General features: G+C 50.3%; 1 protein-coding gene across 1 annotated transcript in view; it reads right to left on the bottom strand.

Annotated features, from left to right (window-relative positions):
- LOC134980794 (uncharacterized) overlaps positions 1-22,450 on the bottom strand; it is a 377,631-nt gene that overhangs the window by 166,162 nt on the left and 189,019 nt on the right. The window contains exons 23-25 of the mRNA XM_063947760.1: positions 10,148-10,184; positions 9,014-9,171; positions 5,592-5,769 (exon numbers count right to left, since the gene is read on the bottom strand). Of these exons, the coding sequence (XP_063803830.1) occupies positions 5,592-5,769; positions 9,014-9,171; positions 10,148-10,184 (373 nt within the window). The remainder of the gene's footprint in view (positions 1-5,591; positions 5,770-9,013; positions 9,172-10,147; positions 10,185-22,450) is intronic.

Here is a 22,450-nt window from a genome sequence, read left to right as displayed (position 1 = left end):
GTGCCAGATATGCCCCACAGTGCCAGATGTGTCAGATATGCCCCACAGTGCCAGATGTGCCCCACAGTGCCAGATATGCCCCACAGTGCCAGATGTGCCAGATATGCCCACAGTGCCAGATGTGCCAGATATGCCCCACAGTGCCAGATATGCCCCACAGTGCCAGATGTGTCAGATATGCCCCACAGTGCCAGATGTGCCAGATATGCCCCACAGTGCCAGATATGCCCACAGTGCCAGATGTGCCAGATATGCCCCACAGTGCCAGATGTGTCAGATATGCCCCACAGTGCCAGATGTGCCAGATATGCCCCACAGTGCCAGATGTGTCAGATATGCCCCACAGTGCCAGATGTGTCAGATATGCCCCACAGTGCCAGGTGTGCCCCACAGTGCCAGATGTGCCTGATATGCCCCACAGTGCCAGATGTGCCAGATATGCCCCACAGTGCCAGATGTGCCAGATATGCCCCACAGTGCCAGGTGTGCCCCACAGTGCCAGATGTGCCTGATATGCCCCACAGTGCCAGATGTGTCAGATATGCCCCACAGTGCCAGATGTGCCAGATATGCCCCACAGTGCCAGATGTGCCAGATATGCCCACAGTGCCAGATGTGCCAGATATGCCCCACAGTGCCAGATATGCCCCACAGTGCCAGATGTGTCAGATATGCCCCACAGTGCCAGATGTGCCAGATATGCCCCACAGTGCCAGATATGCCCACAGTGCCAGATGTGCCAGATATGCCCCACAGTGCCAGATATGCCCACAGTGCCAGATGTGTCAGATATGCCCCACAGTGCCAGGTGTGCCCCACAGTGCCAGGTGTGCCAGATATGCCCCACAGTGCCAGATGTGCCAGATATGCCCCACAGTGCCAGATTTGTCAGATATGCCCCACAGTGCCAGATGTGCCCCACAGTGCCAGATGTGCCCCACAGTGCCAGATGTGCCAGATATGCCCCACAGTGCCAGATGTGTCAGATATGCCCCACAGTGCCAGATGTGCCCCACAGTGCCAGATGTGCCAGATATGCCCCACAGTGCCAGATGTGCCAGATATGCCCACAGTGCCAGATATGTCCCACAGTGCCAGATATGCCCCACAGTGCCAGATGTGTCAGATATGCCCCACAGTGCCAGATGTGCCAGATATGCCCCACAGTGCCAGATATGCCCACAGTGCCAGATGTGCCAGGTATGCCCCACAGTGCCAGACGTGTCAGATATGCCCCACAGTGCCAGATGTGCCAGATATGCCCCACAGTGCCAGATGTGTCAGATATGCCCCACAGTGCCAGATGTGTCAGATATGCCCCACAGTGCCAGATGTGCCTGATATGCCCCACAGTGCCAGATATGCCCCACAGTGCCAGATGTGTCAGATATGCCCCACAGTGCCAGATGTGCCAGATATGCCCCACAGTGCCAGATATGCCCACAGTGCCAGATGTGCCAGGTATGCCCCACAGTGCCAGACGTGTCAGATATGCCCCACAGTGCCAGATGTGCCAGATATGCCCCACAGTGCCAGATGTGTCAGATATGCCCCACAGTGCCAGATGTGTCAGATATGCCCCACAGTGCCAGATGTGCCTGATATGCCCCACAGTGCCAGATATGCCCCACAGTGCCAGATGTGCCAGATATGCCCCACAGTGCCAGATGTGTCAGATATGCCCCACAGTGCCAGATGTGCCAGATATGCCCCACAGTGCCAGATGTGCCAGATATGCCCCACAGTGCCAGATGTGCCAGATATGCCCACAGTGCCAGATGTGCCAGATATGCCCCACAGTGCCAGATATGCCCCACAGTGCCAGATGTGTCAGATATGCCCCACAGTGCCAGATGTGCCAGATATGCCCCACAGTGCCAGATATGCCCACAGTGCCAGATGTGCCAGATATGCCCCACAGTGCCAGATGTGTCAGATATGCCCCACAGTGCCAGATGTGTCAGATATGCCCCACAGTGCCAGGTGTGCCCCACAGTGCCAGATGTGCCTGATATGCCCCACAGTGCCAGATGTGCCAGATATGCCCCACAGTGCCAGATGTGTCAGATATGCCCCACAGTGCCAGATGTGCCTGATATGCCCCACAGTGCCAGATATGCCCCACAGTGCCAGATGTGCCCCACAGTGCCAGATGTGCCAGATATGCCCCACAGTGCCAGATGTGCCAGATATCCCCACAGTGCCAGATGTGCCAGATATGCCCCACAGTGCCAGATATGCCCCACAGTGCCAGATGTGTCAGATATGCCCCACAGTGCCAGATGTGTCAGATATGCCCCACAGTGCCAGATGTGCCAGATATGCCCCACAGTGCCAGATATGCCCACAGTGCCAGATGTGCCAGATATGCCCACAGTGCCAGATGTGTCAGATATGCCCCACAGTGCCAGGTGTGCCCCACAGTGCCAGGTGTGCCAGATATGCCCCACAGTGCCAGATGTGCCAGATATGCCCCACAGTGCCAGATTTGTCAGATATGCCCCACAGTGCCAGATGTGCCCCACAGTGCCAGATGTGCCCCACAGTGCCAGATGTGCCAGATATGCCCCACAGTGCCAGATGTGTCAGATATGCCCCACAGTGCCAGATGTGCCCCACAGTGCCAGATGTGCCCCACAGTGCCAGATGTGCCCCACAGTGCCAGATGTGCCAGATATGCCCCACAGTGCCAGATGTGCCAGATATGCCCACAGTGCCAGATGTGCCAGATATGCCCCACAGTGCCAGATATGCCCCACAGTGCCAGATGTGTCAGATATGCCCCACAGTGCCAGATGTGCCAGATATGCCCCACAGTGCCAGATATGCCCACAGTGCCAGATGTGCCAGATATGCCCCACAGTGCCAGATGTGTCAGATATGCCCCACAGTGCCAGATGTGCCAGATATGCCCCACAGTGCCAGATGTGTCAGATATGCCCCACAGTGCCAGATGTGTCAGATATGCCCCACAGTGCCAGGTGTGCCCCACAGTGCCAGATGTGCCTGATATGCCCCACAGTGCCAGATGTGCCAGATATGCCCCACAGTGCCAGATGTGCCAGATATGCGCCACAGTGCCAGATGTGTCAGATATGCCCCACAGTGCCAGATGTGCCAGATATGCCCCACAGTGCCAGATGTGCCAGAGTGCCAGATGTGCCAGATATGCCCCACAGTGCCAGATATGCCCCACAGTGCCAGATGTGTCAGATATGCCCCACAGTGCCAGATGTGCCAGATATGCCCCACAGTGCCAGATATGCCCACAGTGCCAGATGTGCCAGATATGCCCCACAGTGCCAGATGTGTCAGATATGCCCCACAGTGCCAGATGTGCCAGATATGCCCCACAGTGCCAGATGTGTCAGATATGCCCCACAGTGCCAGATGTGTCAGATATGCCCCACAGTGCCAGGTGTGCCCCACAGTGCCAGATGTGCCTGATATGCCCCACAGTGCCAGATGTGCCAGATATGCCCCACAGTGCCAGATGTGTCAGATATGCCCCACAGTGCCAGATGTGTCAGATATGCCCCACAGTGCCAGATGTGCCAGATATGCCCCACAGTGCCAGATGTGCCTGATATGCCCCACAGTGCCAGATATGCCCCACAGTGCCAGATGTGCCTGATATGCCCCACAGTGCCAGATGTGCCTGATATGCACCACAGTGCCAGATATGCCCCACAGTGCCAGATGTGCCTGATATGCCCCACAGTGCCAGATATGCCCCACAGTGCCAGATGTGCCCCACAGTGCCAGGTGTGCCAGATATGCCCCACAGTGCCAGGTGTGCCAGATATGCCCCACAGTGCCAGGTGTGCCAGATGTGCCCCACAGTGCCAGATGTGCCAGATATGCCCCACAGTGCCAGATGTGTCAGATATGCCCCACAGTGCCAAATGTGCCAGATATGCCCCACAGTGCCAGATATGCCCCACAGTGCCAGATATGCCCCACAGTGCCAGATGTGTCAGATATGCCCCACAGTGCCAGATATGCCCCACAGTGCCAGATGTGCCAGATATGCCCCACAGTGCCAGATGTGCCAGATATGCCCACAGTGCCAGATGTGCCAGATATGCCCCACAGTGCCAGATGTGTCAGATATGCCCCACAGTGCCAGATGTGCCAGATATGCCCCACAGTGCCAGATGTGTCAGATATGCCCCACAGTGCCAGATGTGTCAGATATGCCCCACAGTGCCAGGTGTGCCCCACAGTGCCAGATGTGCCTGATATGCCCCACAGTGCCAGATGTGCCAGATATGCCCCACAGTGCCAGATGTGTCAGATATGCCCCACAGTGCCAGATGTGTCAGATATGCCCCACAGTGCCAGATGTGCCAGATATGCCCCACAGTGCCAGATGTGCCTGATATGCCCCACAGTGCCAGATATGCCCCACAGTGCCAGATGTGCCTGATATGCTCCACAGTGCCAGATATGCCCCACAGTGCCAGATGTGCCTGATATGCCCCACAGTGCCAGATATGCCCCACAGTGCCAGATGTGCCCCACAGTGCCAGGTGTGCCAGATATGCCCCACAGTGCCAGGTGTGCCAGATATGCCCTACAGTGCCAGGTGTGCCAGATATGCCCCACAGTGCCAGGTGTGCCAGATATGCCCCACAGTGCCAGGTGTGCCAGATATGCCCCACAGTGCCAGGTGTGCCAGATATGCCCCACAGTGCTAGATACTTACCCTCCGTCGCTCCCGCGCTGTCTTCTGAATGAGGGACACGGAGGGCGCAGTGCGCGGCTCTCCTGTGTCCCTCCTGCGTCTCCGGCGGCAGCGGCGTGTGTTAAAGGAAGTGCCGGTTCATGCACTTCCTTTAACACACACACGCCGCTGCCGCTGGAAACGCAGGAGGGACACAGGAGAGCCGCGCGCTGTGCTCTCCGTGTCCCTCCTAAAGCTGACTCGAGTATAAGCCGAGGTGGCTTTTTCAGCACAAAAAAAAGTGCTGAAAAAGTCGGCTTATACTAGAGTATATACGGTATGTAAAATAGCATGAAGTTCTGTGTATATATATATATATATATATATATACATTTTTTATTGAGTAATTTTATATGGTGATCGTGTTTAAACTATATATTGATCAATGTGATCGTTCTATTAAATAAAATATTGTGTGTACATGTGATTTCACTTTATTTTAAAGCCTGATAGATATAAATAGTGCAGAGTGGTTTTTAGTATTGTCCAGCTGGTTCTCTTATTGAAATAGGAGATCTGTTTATGTTTATGCTCACACAGGCATAATTCACACTCAGCAGCTGATTATATATAAATTATTTCTATTAAAGTTTGATTTTTAAAGTTATTCATTTATATTAGCGCCGTGAGACATTTTTATACAGTCTATTGTATGTCTCTACCACCACCACCCAATCACCCACATTGTTCCCAAATATAGATAGCTAGTTAGACAAGGCAGATAGACAGACACAGACTGATAGACAGACAGACAGACAGACAGACAGACAGACAGACAGACAGACAGACAGACAGACAGATAGATAGATAGATAGATAGATAGATAGATAGATAGATAGATAGATAGATAGAGCCCCAGTGTTACCTGCATGACTGATCTCATCCACTACTGCCAGTAAATTAGGATGTGGGTGATAAGCCTGTAGGACATAGAGACTTTCCAAGAAACCAATCACAGCTTCTCTCCCCTTGTCCAAAATGTCTTGTATTAGCAGATGAGCAAATGTAGAGGAACCAAGTGTTTTCAGCAATTCTGCATAACGCTAGAACGTAAATAAAAATTCCAAATGTAAAAATATTGTTCTATCATAAATGGTAATAAATAAATAAAAATCTGGGTATATTGGGATAATTATACTCTACAGATTAAGCAGACTTTACTGCAACATGTGGCTCTCGTCTCTAGGGGACACATTCATCATCACTTAATTTTTACAAAAGTAGGTAAAAATGAACATTTTCACCTACTTTTGTAGAAATTAAGATTTGTGGCCATTCAGCATGAAGGTAACGCAGGGCCTTCTTAACAGCAGTGTAGGCCCCTGGGCACAGAAATGCACTGGGGCCCCTACCCATCCTCCAGTGGTAGGGGTGGGAGGTGCTATCAGCAGCAGGTTTAATGTCCCGCTGGTATTCTATCTTCCGCTCAGCATGTAGGACCTGGAGAAGTAATTTCTGCTAATTACTCCTTTACTGCAAAGATGGGGCGGGAGGGAAAAAACTAAACTGTAGAAGGGGGCATTGTGCTGAATGAAGGGGCCCTGGTACATGACTTCCATGGTGGTAGGGGGTGTTTAATATGTAGGGGAGGGGTGGATAGTGGAGTGGGCTTAATATTCATAATTTTCTGATGGGAGGGCTGCTTGCTTGACTGCAGAGATCTCAAGTTCCTAGAAACAGATTTTGTCGCTTTGAATGGGATTTTTTTTTTAAATAGAGAGTCCCGCCTTTCAGGAGCAGGGCCGGTTCCAGCGCTGTTTGCGCCCCGGGCGGGAAGTAGGGGGCGTGGTTCCGTGCAGGGGGCGTGGTCAGTTACGCCCCCTGTTCAGAGTAGCGCTGCTGAAACGCTGTGCGGTGCGCGATGACGTCATCGTGCACCGCAAAGCAAAGGTCCTCTCCACGAAGAGAAACTAGACGCGTAGAGGACCTTTGCTGGGCGGTGCGCGATGACGTCATCGCGCACCGCACAGTAAAGGTCCTCTCCATGAAGCGGAGCGGGTAGCGGGTCACAGCGGGCAGCTGGGGGCAGTAGCGGAGGGCAGCTGGGCAGTAGCGGATCTTGCCCTGGTGCGGCGCCCTCCGGATGGCGCCGGCACCCTCCGGATGGCGCCGGCACCCTCCGGAAGGCGGCGCCCCGGGCAAAAGTCCTGCTTGCCCGTGGCAAGATCCGCTACTGTTCAGGAGGTACTGGGGACACCTTTCAGGAGATTATGGGGATCTGGGGATCAGAGTTCAGGAGCCAGAGCAATCCACTGACGAAAATATAGAACTGCATATTAGGTATGTGGAGCTGGAGCAGGGACCAGTTGCTTAAAGGCTTATATCTCTGCTTCTGGGCATAGTAGAAACAAGCTGCCAGTGTCCACTGAAGGGGGAAAGTCCCAGCTTTTGGAGTATACCCTCAGAAAAACTCTAAGTCAGACAGAGCCTGAGATATCAGGCTGGGAAAACCAATTAACAGGTTTGGATGGGGATCACTGCTTTGACATCAAATATCTCTGGTTCCCCTTGGACGATTTTCAAAAACTGGTACCCCTGGAAAGAGGGGACCCTCAGCTTTCAACCTAGGTCCCTTGTACTCCTGGGGCCCTTGGGCAAGTGCCCATTGAGCCCATACAAAAAGACGGCCCTGAGGTAACGCAGGAGACTGATATCTCCTACTTACCTTTCCCTTTCGATCTGGCCCGAGGTCCCCATACACTAGTATGGGGACCTCATTCACCAAGCCCGAAAATACAATATTTTCTGAGCTTGACTGTGGGAGCATTCACCATCTATGTACAGAAGGCGAATTCTCCCTCACCCCCGCTGCTTACCTACTGGAAGCAGTCTCATCTGGATCTTCTGCCCCTGCTCAGCTTCTCCCGCTGAACGTTGGGGGCTTGGGCCCTCTTTCGGAGTTGATCGCACCAAGCAACTTTTTGCTGCTGGTGCGATCAGCTAATCTCCGCCTATGGGGGAGTGTTTTATAGCATAGCAGGGTGCGATCGCTTGTGCAGCTCTGCTATGCTAAAAAAGTTTCCTGCAAAACAAGACCAGCCCTGGACATACTTACCCTGTGCGACGGATCCAGCGATGATGGGCACGGCTTTGACGTCAGACATCCGCCCTCCGTTCGCCTGGACACGCCTGCGTTTTCCTTACCATTCCCTGGAAACGGTGAGTATCCGCCCCGGAACGCCTCCCACCTGTCCATCTTCTTGCGATCGCCGCTGCAATCACATTTGTCGCTGGCGGCGGCGTCGCCAGGCAACGATGCGCGTGTGCAATGCGTCCGCCACGCATTTCCGACCCGTTCGCACCGCAGCAAAGAACCTCTGCGTGCGAACGGGTCGGAATGACCCCCTTTGTGCGCACACAGACACACTAGTGCTAACCCTGATAAATGTTTTCATAGCTACAAAAGTAGCAGTGAAAGAATTTGTGGAGATAGCTGATTTTCAGATCAGTTGTCTTTGCACCGGAGCAAAGATGACTTGCTCCAGCGCTCACTGGAAGTTAGAATGTTAATTATATGGGGTCACTCGATCCCAATAATTAACATGATGAATATGCCCCTATGTGCAGTATATAGAAAGTGTACTACACAGTTTCCATTACAGATCACTTGCACTTTTCTGAAATCTCTGGTTACATACTCTGCCAGTCTGAGTAGCCATGTGGCACCCTATGGCATCCACTGTAAGCCTGACAGTAGCAGGGTCACCTCCATACACTATGCGGTGTCTGCATGTTCGTGAGGAAATACCTCCACCAGGTGACAAAGAGGAGCTGGCTGGTGACTGGTGGAGGGACCTCACTAACAGGGGTGGATTTAAGGGTCAGGGCACCACAAGGCACAACAGTAACAGCAGCCCCCCCCCCCCCCCCCCCCCCCACCCTTCCCCGTCAAAATTTTATTTTTATTATTTTTGTTTGGTTTTAAACCCACATTTGAGGATTGACAGTCGAATATAATATAATAAAACAAGACATGAGCTGCGACATTCTGTATTATTTGTATGATGTATACAGGAAATCTTATAGGGACAGACTGTTCATGTCCTACCCACCAACATTCCAACCAAGATGGCGTACGGTACTTTACACTGGGAATATTATTATTACTACTGAGAAACATCAGCCCGACAGCAATAAAACAAGCAGTAAAGTTCTGCCCCTGGTAAGTGGTGCCCCTAGGCATATGCCTCATGGGTAAGTCTACAGTTGGAGGTTATAGGTGAGTAGCATGTGCTCCATCAGACAGACCCACCTCACTGGTCTATAATCCACTTAGCAGCCACTTACCTCAGTATTCAGGATGTTCCGAGAGCCTAGCTCCATTATAATGTCCTCAGCCATAATTTCCACAACGTACATCAGATCTTCTTCCAGATACTCATATATCATCCTCAGCTCTGAGTGTTCATTCTTAGAAAGCTGCTGGCGGAATTTCCATATGTCCTCTGGGTATCGGTGAAAGAAAGAATGACACAACAATCTGTTAATAGACTGTGGAGATTTATCAACGCTTGGAGAGAGAAACTGTGGTGAGAGATAAAGTACCAACCAATCAGCTTCAGTCATTTTACAGGCTGTTTGAAAAATGAAAAATGAGAGTTAGGAGCTGATTGGTTGGTACTTTATCTCATTCTTCTTTATCTGTTACCAAGCTTTGATAAATCTCCCCCTATGTTAGTTTAAACTTCAGGAGACCGGGGAGCCAGGAGGCAATCCAGGGATGACACTGTACTGCATGGGTCAGGTAGGAGTCAGACTGCAGAGGTCGGGTAGGAGTCAGACTGCAGGGGTCGAGTAGGAGTCAGACTGCAGGGGTCGGGTAGGAGTCAGACTACAGGGGTCGGGTAGGAGTCAGACTACAGGGGTCGGGTAGGAGTCAGACTGCAGGGGTCGGGTAGGAGTCAGACTGCAGGGGTCGGGTAGGAGTCAGACTGCAGGGGTCGGGTAGGAGTCAGACTGCAGGGGTCGGGTAGGAGTCAGATAGGGGTCAGGTATTATTTTTTTTAATGTAATGTTTAATGTTGATTGGAACTTTCTGGGGCATTTTTTTATACTAAACAAATCAGTAATATTATGTACAACTTTCTTTTTTCTTTAACAGTTATTTCTACCCCAGGTTATATATTATTTATGTTCCTGTCATGTTAAGTCTGAGATCTAGTGACAATGGTATTATTCTATCATTCATAGACCTGCTATACATATCTCTGATATAGTACTATAAGTATTCTTTATACACTGTTGACAAGAAAACTTCTGAATCTGTGACCTAATAAAAGATTATTTTACAAATACGTATATATGAAAACACTGACGTTACTGCTATCTACATGAATAACAGTAGTCGCCTCTCTGTATTGTACAGAATATATTTAAAATAAAATGTTTTCTAATTTGTATTTTTTACTAAGCAATACTAACCATCAGAAACCACTTTTCCCCGGAATGTCTCCATTGTCTCAGTTCACCGGACGAGTATTTAGTAAGACCTGAAAAATGGAAAGAACATTATTAGATTTATAAACACACATAAATATGTTGGTTGGTGGATAAAAGTCTGTATTACACACATCACTGTAACTTGCTTAATTGAATAATGAAAGTTATAATTACTGTTACATTTTATTATTATTACCAGTTATTTATATAGCGCACACATATTCCGCAGCACTTTACAGGAAATATTCAGCCATTCACATCAGTCCCTGCCCCAGTGGAGCTTACACTCTATATTCCCTGCCACATGTACACACACACACAGATTCACGATAGGGTTACATTTTTTGTTGGTATTCAATTAACCTACCAGTATATTGTTGGAGTGTGGGAGGAAACCAGAGTACCCAGAGCAAACCCACGCAATTACGGGGAGAATATAAAAACTCCACACAGTTTAGAGCCTTGGGGGGAATCGAAACCATGATGAACTTGGTACAACATATACTATAAAGGTATTTCAGGGAAGGACTTTGCCCCCTCCCCCAATGCCACCCCGCAAACGCCAACCGCTGTCAATCACATTGCCATCGGCAAAATGTGCTGCGGGCCGCTAACTCACCCGGGTTAGTACATCTGGCCCTATATCTCTCCCCCCTAGTCAGTCTTTTTTTCTCCCTCTCCCCCCTTATTTTTTCCTTGTCTCCCTATTCGCTCTCCCCCCTAATATCTCTCACTTGGGGGGGTATTCAATCATTTGCCATTTTTTCAGCTAGCCAAAAAAACTGCACTAATTGGACCATGGGTATTCAATTGTGGGCATTTTTCGCACATTTTTAAATCCCTTTTCCATTTTATTTTTGTCGAATCGGCATGGCCAAAAACGGACCTACAAACGGGTCTGTAAATTAGACAAAACACTTGGATAGGCAGCGAATTCACCAATCCACGTGGCTATTACCAGTGCCAAATTTTTCAACCAGTTGAAAATCATCACGGGCATTGAATAGGCCGATAATTACCAATGTTTCAACTGGTTGAAAATCAGTCAAAAATTGCATACCCCCTTCATCTCTTGTCGTTGCCTACATTGTACAACGGGGATTTAATCAGTGGCAGTCACAGTTTGTCATGTTTCATTTTTTTTTTTTTTAAATAAATGAATCGTATCTATCAGGCTTTTAAACGTGATGTGCGGGTATAAGATTTAAAAAAAGAAAACACTCTGATTCCGAAGAGGACGCGGTGTCGATGTTGCAGACAAGCGGCCGATGATTTAAATCTGTGCATGCATCTGAGTTGCACAGAGAAGTGGGCGTTCCAGGGAGGTAACAGGAAGGTGGCGCACATTTTTGCTGAATGCTTCTGCATCCATACAGGAAGTCTTAAAAAAGCATAAAGATGCAAATGTGACTACAGACCGGTTTATTGTCAGCTGACCCACTATGTACGCTCTACCACCTGACTACCTCGCTCTGCGTACGCTCTAACACCTGACTACCTCACTCTGTGTACGCTCTACCACCTGATTACCTCGCTCTGTGTACGCTCTACCACCTGACTACCTCGCTCTGTGTACACTCTAACACCTGACTACCTCGCTCTGTGTACGCTCTACCACCTGACTACCTCACTCTATGTACACTCTACCACCTGACTACCTCGCTCTGTGCACACTCTACCACCTGACTACCTCACTCTATGTACACTCTACCACCTGACTACCTCGCTCTATGTACACTCTACCACCTGACTACCTCACTCTGTGTACACTCTACCACCTGACTACCTCACTCTGTGTACACTCTACCACCTGACTACCTCACTCTGTGTACGCTCTACCACCTGACTACCTCGCTCTGCGTACGCTCTAACACCTGACTACCTCACTCTGTGTACGCTCTACCACCTGATTACCTCGCTCTGTGTACGCTCTACCACCTGACTACCTCGCTCTGTGTACGCTCTACCACCTGACTACCTCACTCTATGTACACTCTACCACCTGACTACCTCGCTCTGTGTACACTCTACCACCTGACTACCTCGCTCTATGTACACTCTACCACCTGATTACCTCGCTCTGTGTACACTCTAACACCTGACTACCTCGCTCTGTGTACGCTCTACCACCTGACTACCTCACTCTATGTACACTCTACCACCTGACTACCTCGCTCTGTGTACACTCTACCACCTGACTACCTCACTCTGTGTACACTCTACCACCTGACTACCTCACTCTATGTACACTCTACCACCTAACTACCTCACTCTGTGTACACTCTACCACCTGACTACCTCACTCTGTGTACACTCTACCACCTGACTACCTCGCTCTGTGTACACTCTACCAACTGACTACCTCGCTCTGTGTACACTCTAACACCTGACTAGCTCACTCTGTGTACGCTCTAACACCGGACTACCTCGCTCTGTGTACACTCTACCACCTGACTACCTCACTCTGTATACACTCTACCACCTGACTTACGCACTCTGTGTACGCTCTACCACCTGATTACCTCACTCTGTGTACGCTCTACCACCTGACTACCTCACTCTGTGTACGCTCTAAAAAAAGTCTTAAAAAAGCATAAAGATGCAAATGTGACTACAGACCTGTTTATTGTCAGCTGACCCACTATGTACGCTCTACCACCTGACTACCTCGCTCTGCGTACGCTCTAACACCTGACTACCTCACTCTGTGTACGCTCTAACACCGGACTACCTCACTCTGTGTACGCTCTAACACCGGACTACCTCGCTCTGTGTACACTCTACCACCTGACTACCTCGCTCTATGTACACTCTACCACCTGACTACCTCGCTCTATGTACACTCTACCACCTGACTACCTCGCTCTATGTACACTCTACCACCTGACTACCTCGCTCTATGTACACTCTACCACCTGACTACCTCGCTCTGTGTACGCTCTAACACCGGACTACCTCACTCTGTGTACACTCTACCACCTGACTACCTCGCTCTGTGTACGCTCTAACACCGGACTACCTCACTCTGTGTACACTCTACCACCTGACTACCTCGCTCTGTGTACGCTCTAACACCGGACTACTCGCTCTATGTACACTCTACCACCTGACTACCTCGCTCTATGTACACTCTACCACCTGACTACCTCGCTCTATGTACACTCTACCACCTGACTACCTCGCTCTGTGTACGCTCTAACACCGGACTACCTCACTCTGTGTACACTCTACCACCTGACTACCTCGCTCTGTGTACGCTCTAACACCTGACTACCTCGCTCTGCGTACGCTCTAACACCGGACTACCTCACTCTGTGTACGCTCTACCACCTGATTACCTCGCTCTGTGTACGCTCTACCACCTGACTACCTCGCTCTGTGTACACTCTACCACCTGACTACCTCGCTCTGTGTACACTCTACCACCTGACTACCTCACTCTGTGTACGCTCTACCACCTGACTACCTCGCTCTGCGTACGCTCTACCACCTGACTACCTCACTCTGTGTACGCTCTACCACCTGACTACCTCGCTCTGCGTACGCTCTAACACCTGACTACCTCACTCTGTGTACGCTCTACCACCTCATTACCTCGCTCTGTGTACGCTCTACCACCTGACTACCTCGCTCTGTGTACACTCTAACACCTGACTACCTCGCTCTGTGTACGCTCTACCACCTGACTACCTCACTCTATGTACACTCTACCACCTGACTACCTCGCTCTGTGTACACTCTACCACCTGACTACCTCACTCTATGTACACTCTACCACCTGACTACCTCGCTCTATGTACACTCTACCACCTGATTACCTCGCTCTGTGTACACTCTAACACCTGACTACCTCGCTCTGTGTACGCTCTACCACCTGACTACCTCACTCTATGTACACTCTACCACCTGACTACCTCGCTCTGTGTACACTCTACCACCTGACTACCTCACTCTGTGTACACTCTACCACCTGACTACCTCACTCTATGTTCACTCTACCACCTGACTACCTCACTCTGTGTACACTCTACCAACTGACTACCTCACTCTGTGTACACTCTACCACCTGACTACCTCACTCTGTGTACACTCTACCACCTGACTACCTCGCTCTGTGTACACTCTACCAACTGACTACCTCGCTCTGTGTACACTCTAACACCTGACTAGCTCACTCTGTGTACGCTCTAACACCGGACTACCTCGCTCTGTGTACACTCTACCACCTGACTACCTCACTCTGTATACACTCTACCACCTGACTTACGCACTCTGTGTACGCTCTACCACCTGATTACCTCACTCTGTGTACGCTCTACCACCTGACTACCTCACTCTGTGTACGCTCTAAAAAAAGTCTTAAAAAAGCATAAAGATGCAAATGTGACTACAGACCTGTTTATTGTCAGCTGACCCACTATGTACGCTCTACCACCTGACTACCTCGCTCTGCGTACGCTCTAACACCTGACTACCTCACTCTGTGTACGCTCTAACACCGGACTACCTCACTCTGTGTACGCTCTACCACCTGATTACCTCACTCTGTGTACACTCTACCACCTGACTACCTCGCTCTGTGTACACTCTACCACCTGACTACCTCGCTCTATGTACACTCTACCACCTGACTACCTCGCTCTATGTACACTCTACCACCTGACTACCTCGCTCTATGTACACTCTACCACCTGACTACCTCGCTCTATGTACACTCTACCACCTGACTACCTCGCTCTGTATACACTCTACCACCTGACTACCTCGCTCTGTGTACGCTCTAACACCGGACTACCTCACTCTGTGTACACTCTACCACCTGACTACCTCGCTCTGTGTACGCTCTAACACCGGACTACCTCACTCTGTGTACACTCTACCACCTGACTACCTCGCTCTGTGTACGCTCTAACACCGGACTACCTCACTCTGTGTACGCTCTACCACCTGATTACCTCGCTCTGTGTACGCTCTACCACCTGACTACCTCGCTCTGTGTACACTCTAACACCTGACTACCTCGCTCTGTGTACGCTGTACCACCTGACTACCTCACTCTGTGTACACTCTACCACCTGACTACCTCGCTCTGTGTACACTCTACCACCTGACTACCTCACTTTATGTACACTCTACCACCTGACTACCTCGCTCTGTGTACACTCTACCACCTGATTACCTCACTATGTGTACACTCTACCACCTGACTACCTCGCTATGTGTACACTCTACCACCTGACTACCTCGCTCTGTGTACGCTCTAACACCTTACTACCTCGCTCTGTGTACGCTATACCACCTGACTACCTCACTCTGTGTACGCTCTACCACCTGACTACCTCATTCTGTGTACGCTCTAACACCTGACTACCTCGCTCTGTGTACGCTCTAACACCTGACTACCTCACTCTGTGTACACTCTACCACCTGACTATCTCACTCTGTGTACACTCTACCACCTGACTACCTCACTCTATGTTCACTCTACCACCTGACTACCTCACTCTGTGTACACTCTACCACCTGACTACCTCACTCTGTGTACACTCTACCACCTGACTACCTCACTCTATGTTCACTCTACCACCTGACTACCTCACTCTGTGTACACTCTACCAACTGACTACCTCACTCTGTGTACACTCTACCACCTGACTACCTCACTCTGTGTACACTCTACCACCTGACTACCTCGCTCTGTGTACACTCTACCAACTGACTACCTCGCTCTGTGTACACTCTAACACCTGACTAGCTCACTCTGTGTACGCTCTAACACCGGACTACCTCGCTCTGTGTACACTCTACCACCTGACTACCTCACTCTGTATACACTCTACCACCTGACTTACGCACTCTGTGTACGCTCTACCACCTGATTACCTCACTCTGTGTACGCTCTACCACCTGACTACCTCACTCTGTGTACGCTCTAAAAAAAGTCTTAAAAAAGCATAAAGATGCAAATGTGACTACAGACCTGTTTATTGTCAGCTGACCCACTATGTACGCTCTACCACCTGACTACCTCACTCTGTGTACGCTCTAACACCGGACTACCTCACTCTGTGTACGCTCTAACACCGGACTACCTCGCTCTGTGTACACTCTACCACCTGACTACCTCACTCTGTATACACTCTACCACCTGACTTACGCACTCTGTGTACGCTCTACCACCTGATTACCTCACTCTGTGTACGCTCTACCACCTGACTACCTCACTCTGTGTACGCTCTAAAAAAAGTCTTAAAAAAGCATAAAGATGCAAATGTGACTACAGACCTGTTTATTGTCAGCTGACCCACTATGTACGCTCTACCACCTGACTACCTCACTCTGTGTACGCTCTAACACCGGACTACCTCACTCTGTGTACGCTCTAACACCGGACTACCTCGCTCTGTGTACACTCTACCACCTGATTACCTCACTCTGTGTACACTCTACCACCTGACTACCTCGCTCTGTGTACACTCTACCACCTGACTACCTCGCTCTATGTACACTCTACCACCTGACTACCTCGCTCTATGTACACTCTACCACCTGACTACCTTGCTCTATGTACACTCTACCACCTGACTACCTCGCTCTATGTACACTCTACCACCTGACTACCTCGCTCTGTATACACTCTACCACCTGACTACCTCGCTCTGTGTACGCTCTAACACCGGACTACCTCACTCTGTGTACACTCTACCACCTGACTACCTCGCTCTGTGTACGCTCTAACACCGGACTACCTCACTCTGTGTACACTCTACCACCTGACTACCTCGCTCTGTGTACGCTCTAACACCGGACTACCTCACTCTGTGTACGCTCTACCACCTGATTACCTCGCTCTGTGTACGCTCTACCACCTGACTACCTCGCTCTGTGTACACTCTAACACCTGACTACCTCGCTCTGTGTACGCTGTACCACCTGACTACCTCACTCTGTGTACACTCTACCACCTGACTACCTCGCTCTGTGTACACTCTACCACCTGACTACCTCACTTTATGTACACTCTACCACCTGACTACCTCGCTCTGTGTACACTCTACCACCTGATTACCTCACTATGTGTACACTCTACCACCTGACTACCTCGCTATGTGTACACTCTACCACCTGACTACCTCGCTCTGTGTACGCTCTAACACCTTACTACCTCGCTCTGTGTACGCTCTACCACCTGACTACCTCACTCTGTGTACGCTCTACCACCTGACTACCTCATTCTGTGTACGCTCTAACACCTGACTACCTCGCTCTGTGTACGCTCTAACACCTGACTACCTCACTCTGTGTACACTCTACCACCTGACTATCTCACTCTGTGTACACTCTACCACCTGACTACCTCGCTCTGTGTACACTCTACCACCTGACTACCTCACTCTGTGTACACTCTACCACCTGACTACCTCACTTTGTGTACACTCTACCACCTGACTACCTCACTCTGTGTACACTCTACCACCTGACTACCTCACTCTGTGTACACTCTACCACCTGACTACCTCACTCTGTGTACACTCTACCACCTGACTACCTCGCTCTGTGTACACTCTACCAACTGACTACCTCGCTCTGTGTACACTCTACCACCTGACTACCTCGCTCTGTGTACACTCTACCAACTGACTACCTCGCTCTGTGTACACTCTAACACCTGACTAGCTCACTCTGTATACGCTCTAACACCGGACTACCTCGCTCTGTGTACACTCTACCACCTGACTACCTCACTCTGTATATACTCTACCACCTGACTTACGCACTCCGTGTACGCTCTACCACCTGATTACCTCACTCTGTGTACGCTCTACCACCTGACTACCTCACTCTGTGTACGCTCTAAAAAAAGTCTTAAAAAAGCATAATGATGCAAATGTGACTACAGACCGGTTTATTGTCAGCTGACCCACTATGTACGCTCTACCACCTGACTACCTCACTCTGTGTACACTCTACCACCTGACTACCTCATTCTGTGTACGCTCTAACACCTGACTACCTCGCTCTGTGTACGCTCTAACACCTGACTACCTCGCTCTGTGTACGCTCTAACACCTGACTACCTCGCTCTGTGTACACTCTACCACCTGACTATCTCACTCTGTGTACACTCTACCACCTGACTACCTCGCTCTGTGTACACTCTACCACCTGACTACCTCACTCTGTGTACACTCTACCACCTGACTACCTCACTCTGTGTACACTCTACCACCTGACTACCTCACTCTGTGTACACTCTACCACCTGACTACCTCGCTCTGTGTACACTCTACCAACTGACTACCTCGCTCTGTGTACACTCTAACACCTGACTAGCTCACTCTGTGTACGCTCTACCACCTGACTACCTCACTCTGTGTACGCTCTAAAAAAAAGTCTTAAAAAAGCATAAAGATGCAAATGTGACTACAGACCGGTTTATTGTCAGCTGACCCACTATGTACGCTCTACCACCTGACTACCTCGCTCTGCGTACGCTCTAACACCTGACTACCTCACTCTGTGTACGCTCTAACACCGGACTACCTCACTCTGTGTACGCTCTAACACCGGACTACCTCGCTCTGTGTACACTCTACCACCTGATTACCTCACTCTGTGTACACTCTACCACCTGACTACCTCGCTCTATGTACACTCTACCACCTGACTACCTCGCTCTATGTACACTCTACCACCTGACTACCTCGCTCTATGTACACTCTACCACCTGACTACCTCGCTCTATGTACACTCTACCACCTGATTACCTCGCTCTATGTACACTCTACCACCTGACTACCTCGCTCTGTATACACTCTACCACCTGAATACCTCGCTCTGTGTACGCTCTAACACCGGACTACCTCACTCTGTGTACACTCTACCACCTGACTACCTCGCTCTGTGTACGCTCTAACACCGGACTACCTCACTCTGTGTACACTCTACCACCTGACTACCTCGCTCTGTGTACGCTCTAACACCGGACTACCTCACTCTGTGTTCGCTCTACCACCTGATTACCTCGCTCTGTGTACGCTCTACCACCTGACTACCTCACTCTGTGTACACTCTACCACCTGATTACCTCACTATGTGTACACTCTACCACCTGACTACCTCGCTATGTGTACACTCTACCACCTGACTACCTCGCTCTGTGTACACTCTACCACCTGACTACCTCGCTCTGTGTACGCTCTAACACCTGACTACCTCGCTCTGTGTACGCTCTAACACCTGACTACCTCGCTCTGTGTACGCTCTAACACCTGACTACCTCGCTCTGTGTACGCTCTAACACCTGACTACCTCGCTCTGTGTACACTCTACCAACTGACTACCTCGCTCTGTGTACACTCTACCACCTGATTACCTCACTCTGTGTACGCTCTACCACCTGACTACCTCGCTCTGTGTACACTCTACCACCTGATTACCTCACTATGTGTACACTCTACCACCTGACTACCTCGCTATGTGTACACTCTACCACCTGACTACCTCGCTCTGTGTACGCTCTAACACCTGACTACCTCGCTCTGTGTACGCTCTAACACCTGACTACCTCGCTCTGTGTACGCTCTAACACCTGACTACCTCGCTCTGTGTACGCTCTAACACCTGACTACCTCGCTCTGTGTACACTCTACCAACTGACTACCTCGCTCTGTGTACACTCTACCACCTGATTACCTCACTCTGTGTACGCTCTAACACCTGACTACCTCGCTCTGTGTACGCTCTAACACCTGACTACCTCGCTCTGTGTACACTCTACCACCTGACTACCTCACTCTGTGTACACTCTACCACCTGACTACCTCGCTCTGTGTACACTCTACCACCTGACTACCTCGCTCTGTGTACGCTCTAACACCTGACTACCTCACTCTGTGTACGCTCTACCACCTGACTACCTCGCTCTGTGTACGCTCTAACACCTGACTACCTCGCTCTGTATACACTCTACCACCTGACTACCTCACTCTATGTACGCTCTAACACCTGACTACCTCACTCTGTATACACTCTACCACCTGACTACCTCGCTCTGTGTACACTCTACCACCTGACTACCTCACTCTGTGTACACTCTACCACCTGACTACCTCGCTCTGTATACACTCTACCACCTGACTACCTCACTCTGTGTACACTCTACCACCTGACTACCTCGCTATGTGTACACTCTACCACCTGACTACCTCGCTCTGTATACACTCTACCACCTGACTACCTCACTCTATGTACGCTCTAACACCTGACTACCTCACTCTGTGTACACTCTACCACCTGACTACCTCGCTCTGTGTACACTCTACCACCTGACTACCTCGCTCTGTGTACACTCTACCACCTGACTACCTCGCTCTGTGTACGCTCTACCACCTGACTACCTCGCTCTGTATACACTCTACCACCTGACTACCTCACTCTATGTACGCTCTAACACCTGACTACCTCGCTCTGTATACACTCTACCACCTGACTACCTCACTCTGTGTACACTCTACCACCTGACTACCTCGCTCTGTATACACTCTACCACCTGACTACCTCACTCTGTGTACGCTCCACCACCTGACTACCTCACTCTGTGTACGCTCTACCACCTGACTACCTCGCTCTGTGTACGCTCTACCACCTGACTACCTCACTCTGTGTACACTCTACCACCTGACTACCTCGCTCTGTGTACACTCTACCACCTGACTACCTCGCTCTGTATACACTCTACCACCTGATTACCTCGCTCTGTATACACTTTACCACCTGATTACCTCGCTCTGTGTACACTCTACCACCTGACTACCTCACTCTATGTACACTCTACCACCTGACTACCTCGCTCTGTGTACACTCTACCACCTGACTACCTCGCTCTGTATACACTCTACCACCTGACTACCTCACTCTGTATACACTCTACCACCTGACTACCTCGCTCTGTGTACACTCTACCACCTGACTACCTCGCTCTGTATACACTCTACCACCTGACTACCTCACTCTGTGTACGCTCCACCACCTGACTACCTCACTCTATGTACACTCTACCACCTGACTACCTCGCTCTGTGTACACTCTACCGCCTGACTACCTCGCTCTGTGTACACTCTACCACCTGACTACCTCGCTCTGTGTACACTCTACCACCTGACTACCTCGCTCTGTGTACACTCTACCACCTGACTACCTCGCTCTGTGTACACTCTACCACCTGACTACCTCGCTCTATGTACACTCTACCACCTGACTACCTCGCTCTGTGTACACTCTACCACCTGACTACCTCGCTCTGTGTACACTCTAACACCAGACTACCTCGCTCTGTGTACACTCTACCACCTGACTACCTCACTCTATGTACACTCTAACACCAGACTACCTCGCTCTGTGTACACTCTACCACCTGACTACCTCACTCTGTGTACACTCTACCACCTGACTACCTCGCTCTGTATACACTCTACCACCTGACTACCTCACTCTGTGTACGCTCCACCACCTGACTACCTCACTCTGTGTACGCTCTACCACCTGACTACCTCGCTCTGTGTACGCTCTACCACCTGACTACCTCACTCTGTGTACACTCTACCACCTGACTACCTCGCTCTGTGTACACTCTACCACCTGACTACCTCGCTCTGTATACACTCTACCACCTGATTACCTCGCTCTGTGTACACTCTACCACCTGATTACCTCACTCTGTGTACACTCTACCACCTGACTACCTCGCTCTGTGTACGCTCTAACACCAGACTACCTCGCTCTGTGTACGCTCTAACACCAGACTACCTCGCTCTGTGTACGCTCTAACACTGGACTACCTCAGCATTCACCAGTGCAGCCATATTGCTAGCGCTCATACCTCTGCTATGAGTGCCGATCATCATTCTACGTGTACAGTCCCTCAGATTGCGTCGTGTACCCATTGTTTCATGTGTGACAGCTGCATTAGTCTCTGCACATCTTCACCCGTCTGTACTTATACAGAGTCAGACAAGCGCGGAGAGGAGACGCTGCTTGCACTTCAGGGCTCTCAGTCACTAGCTCCTGCCCCAAAATGGCGTGATTCACCATACGGGATGGGGATAAATGATGCAAAATTGCTTAATTTAGCCCCTCCCCCTCCATACAGCTCAGCAATTCCATGCATAATCTCCTCATCCTGCACACTTCCCTAAGAAGCAGGTGGGATGCGGAAGATACAGACGCTTTTCTTTGGGTGCGGAGGTCTGTGAGTCTCCTGCAACTTGGGGGAGAGTAGGTAAG

The sequence above is a fragment of the Pseudophryne corroboree genome, chromosome 12 (assembly GCF_028390025.1).
Source record: "Pseudophryne corroboree isolate aPseCor3 chromosome 12, aPseCor3.hap2, whole genome shotgun sequence".
Taxonomy (NCBI): domain Eukaryota; kingdom Metazoa; phylum Chordata; class Amphibia; order Anura; family Myobatrachidae; genus Pseudophryne; species Pseudophryne corroboree.
Note: the sequence above shows the minus strand (reverse complement) of the source record. Positions and strands in the feature narration are given on the sequence as shown.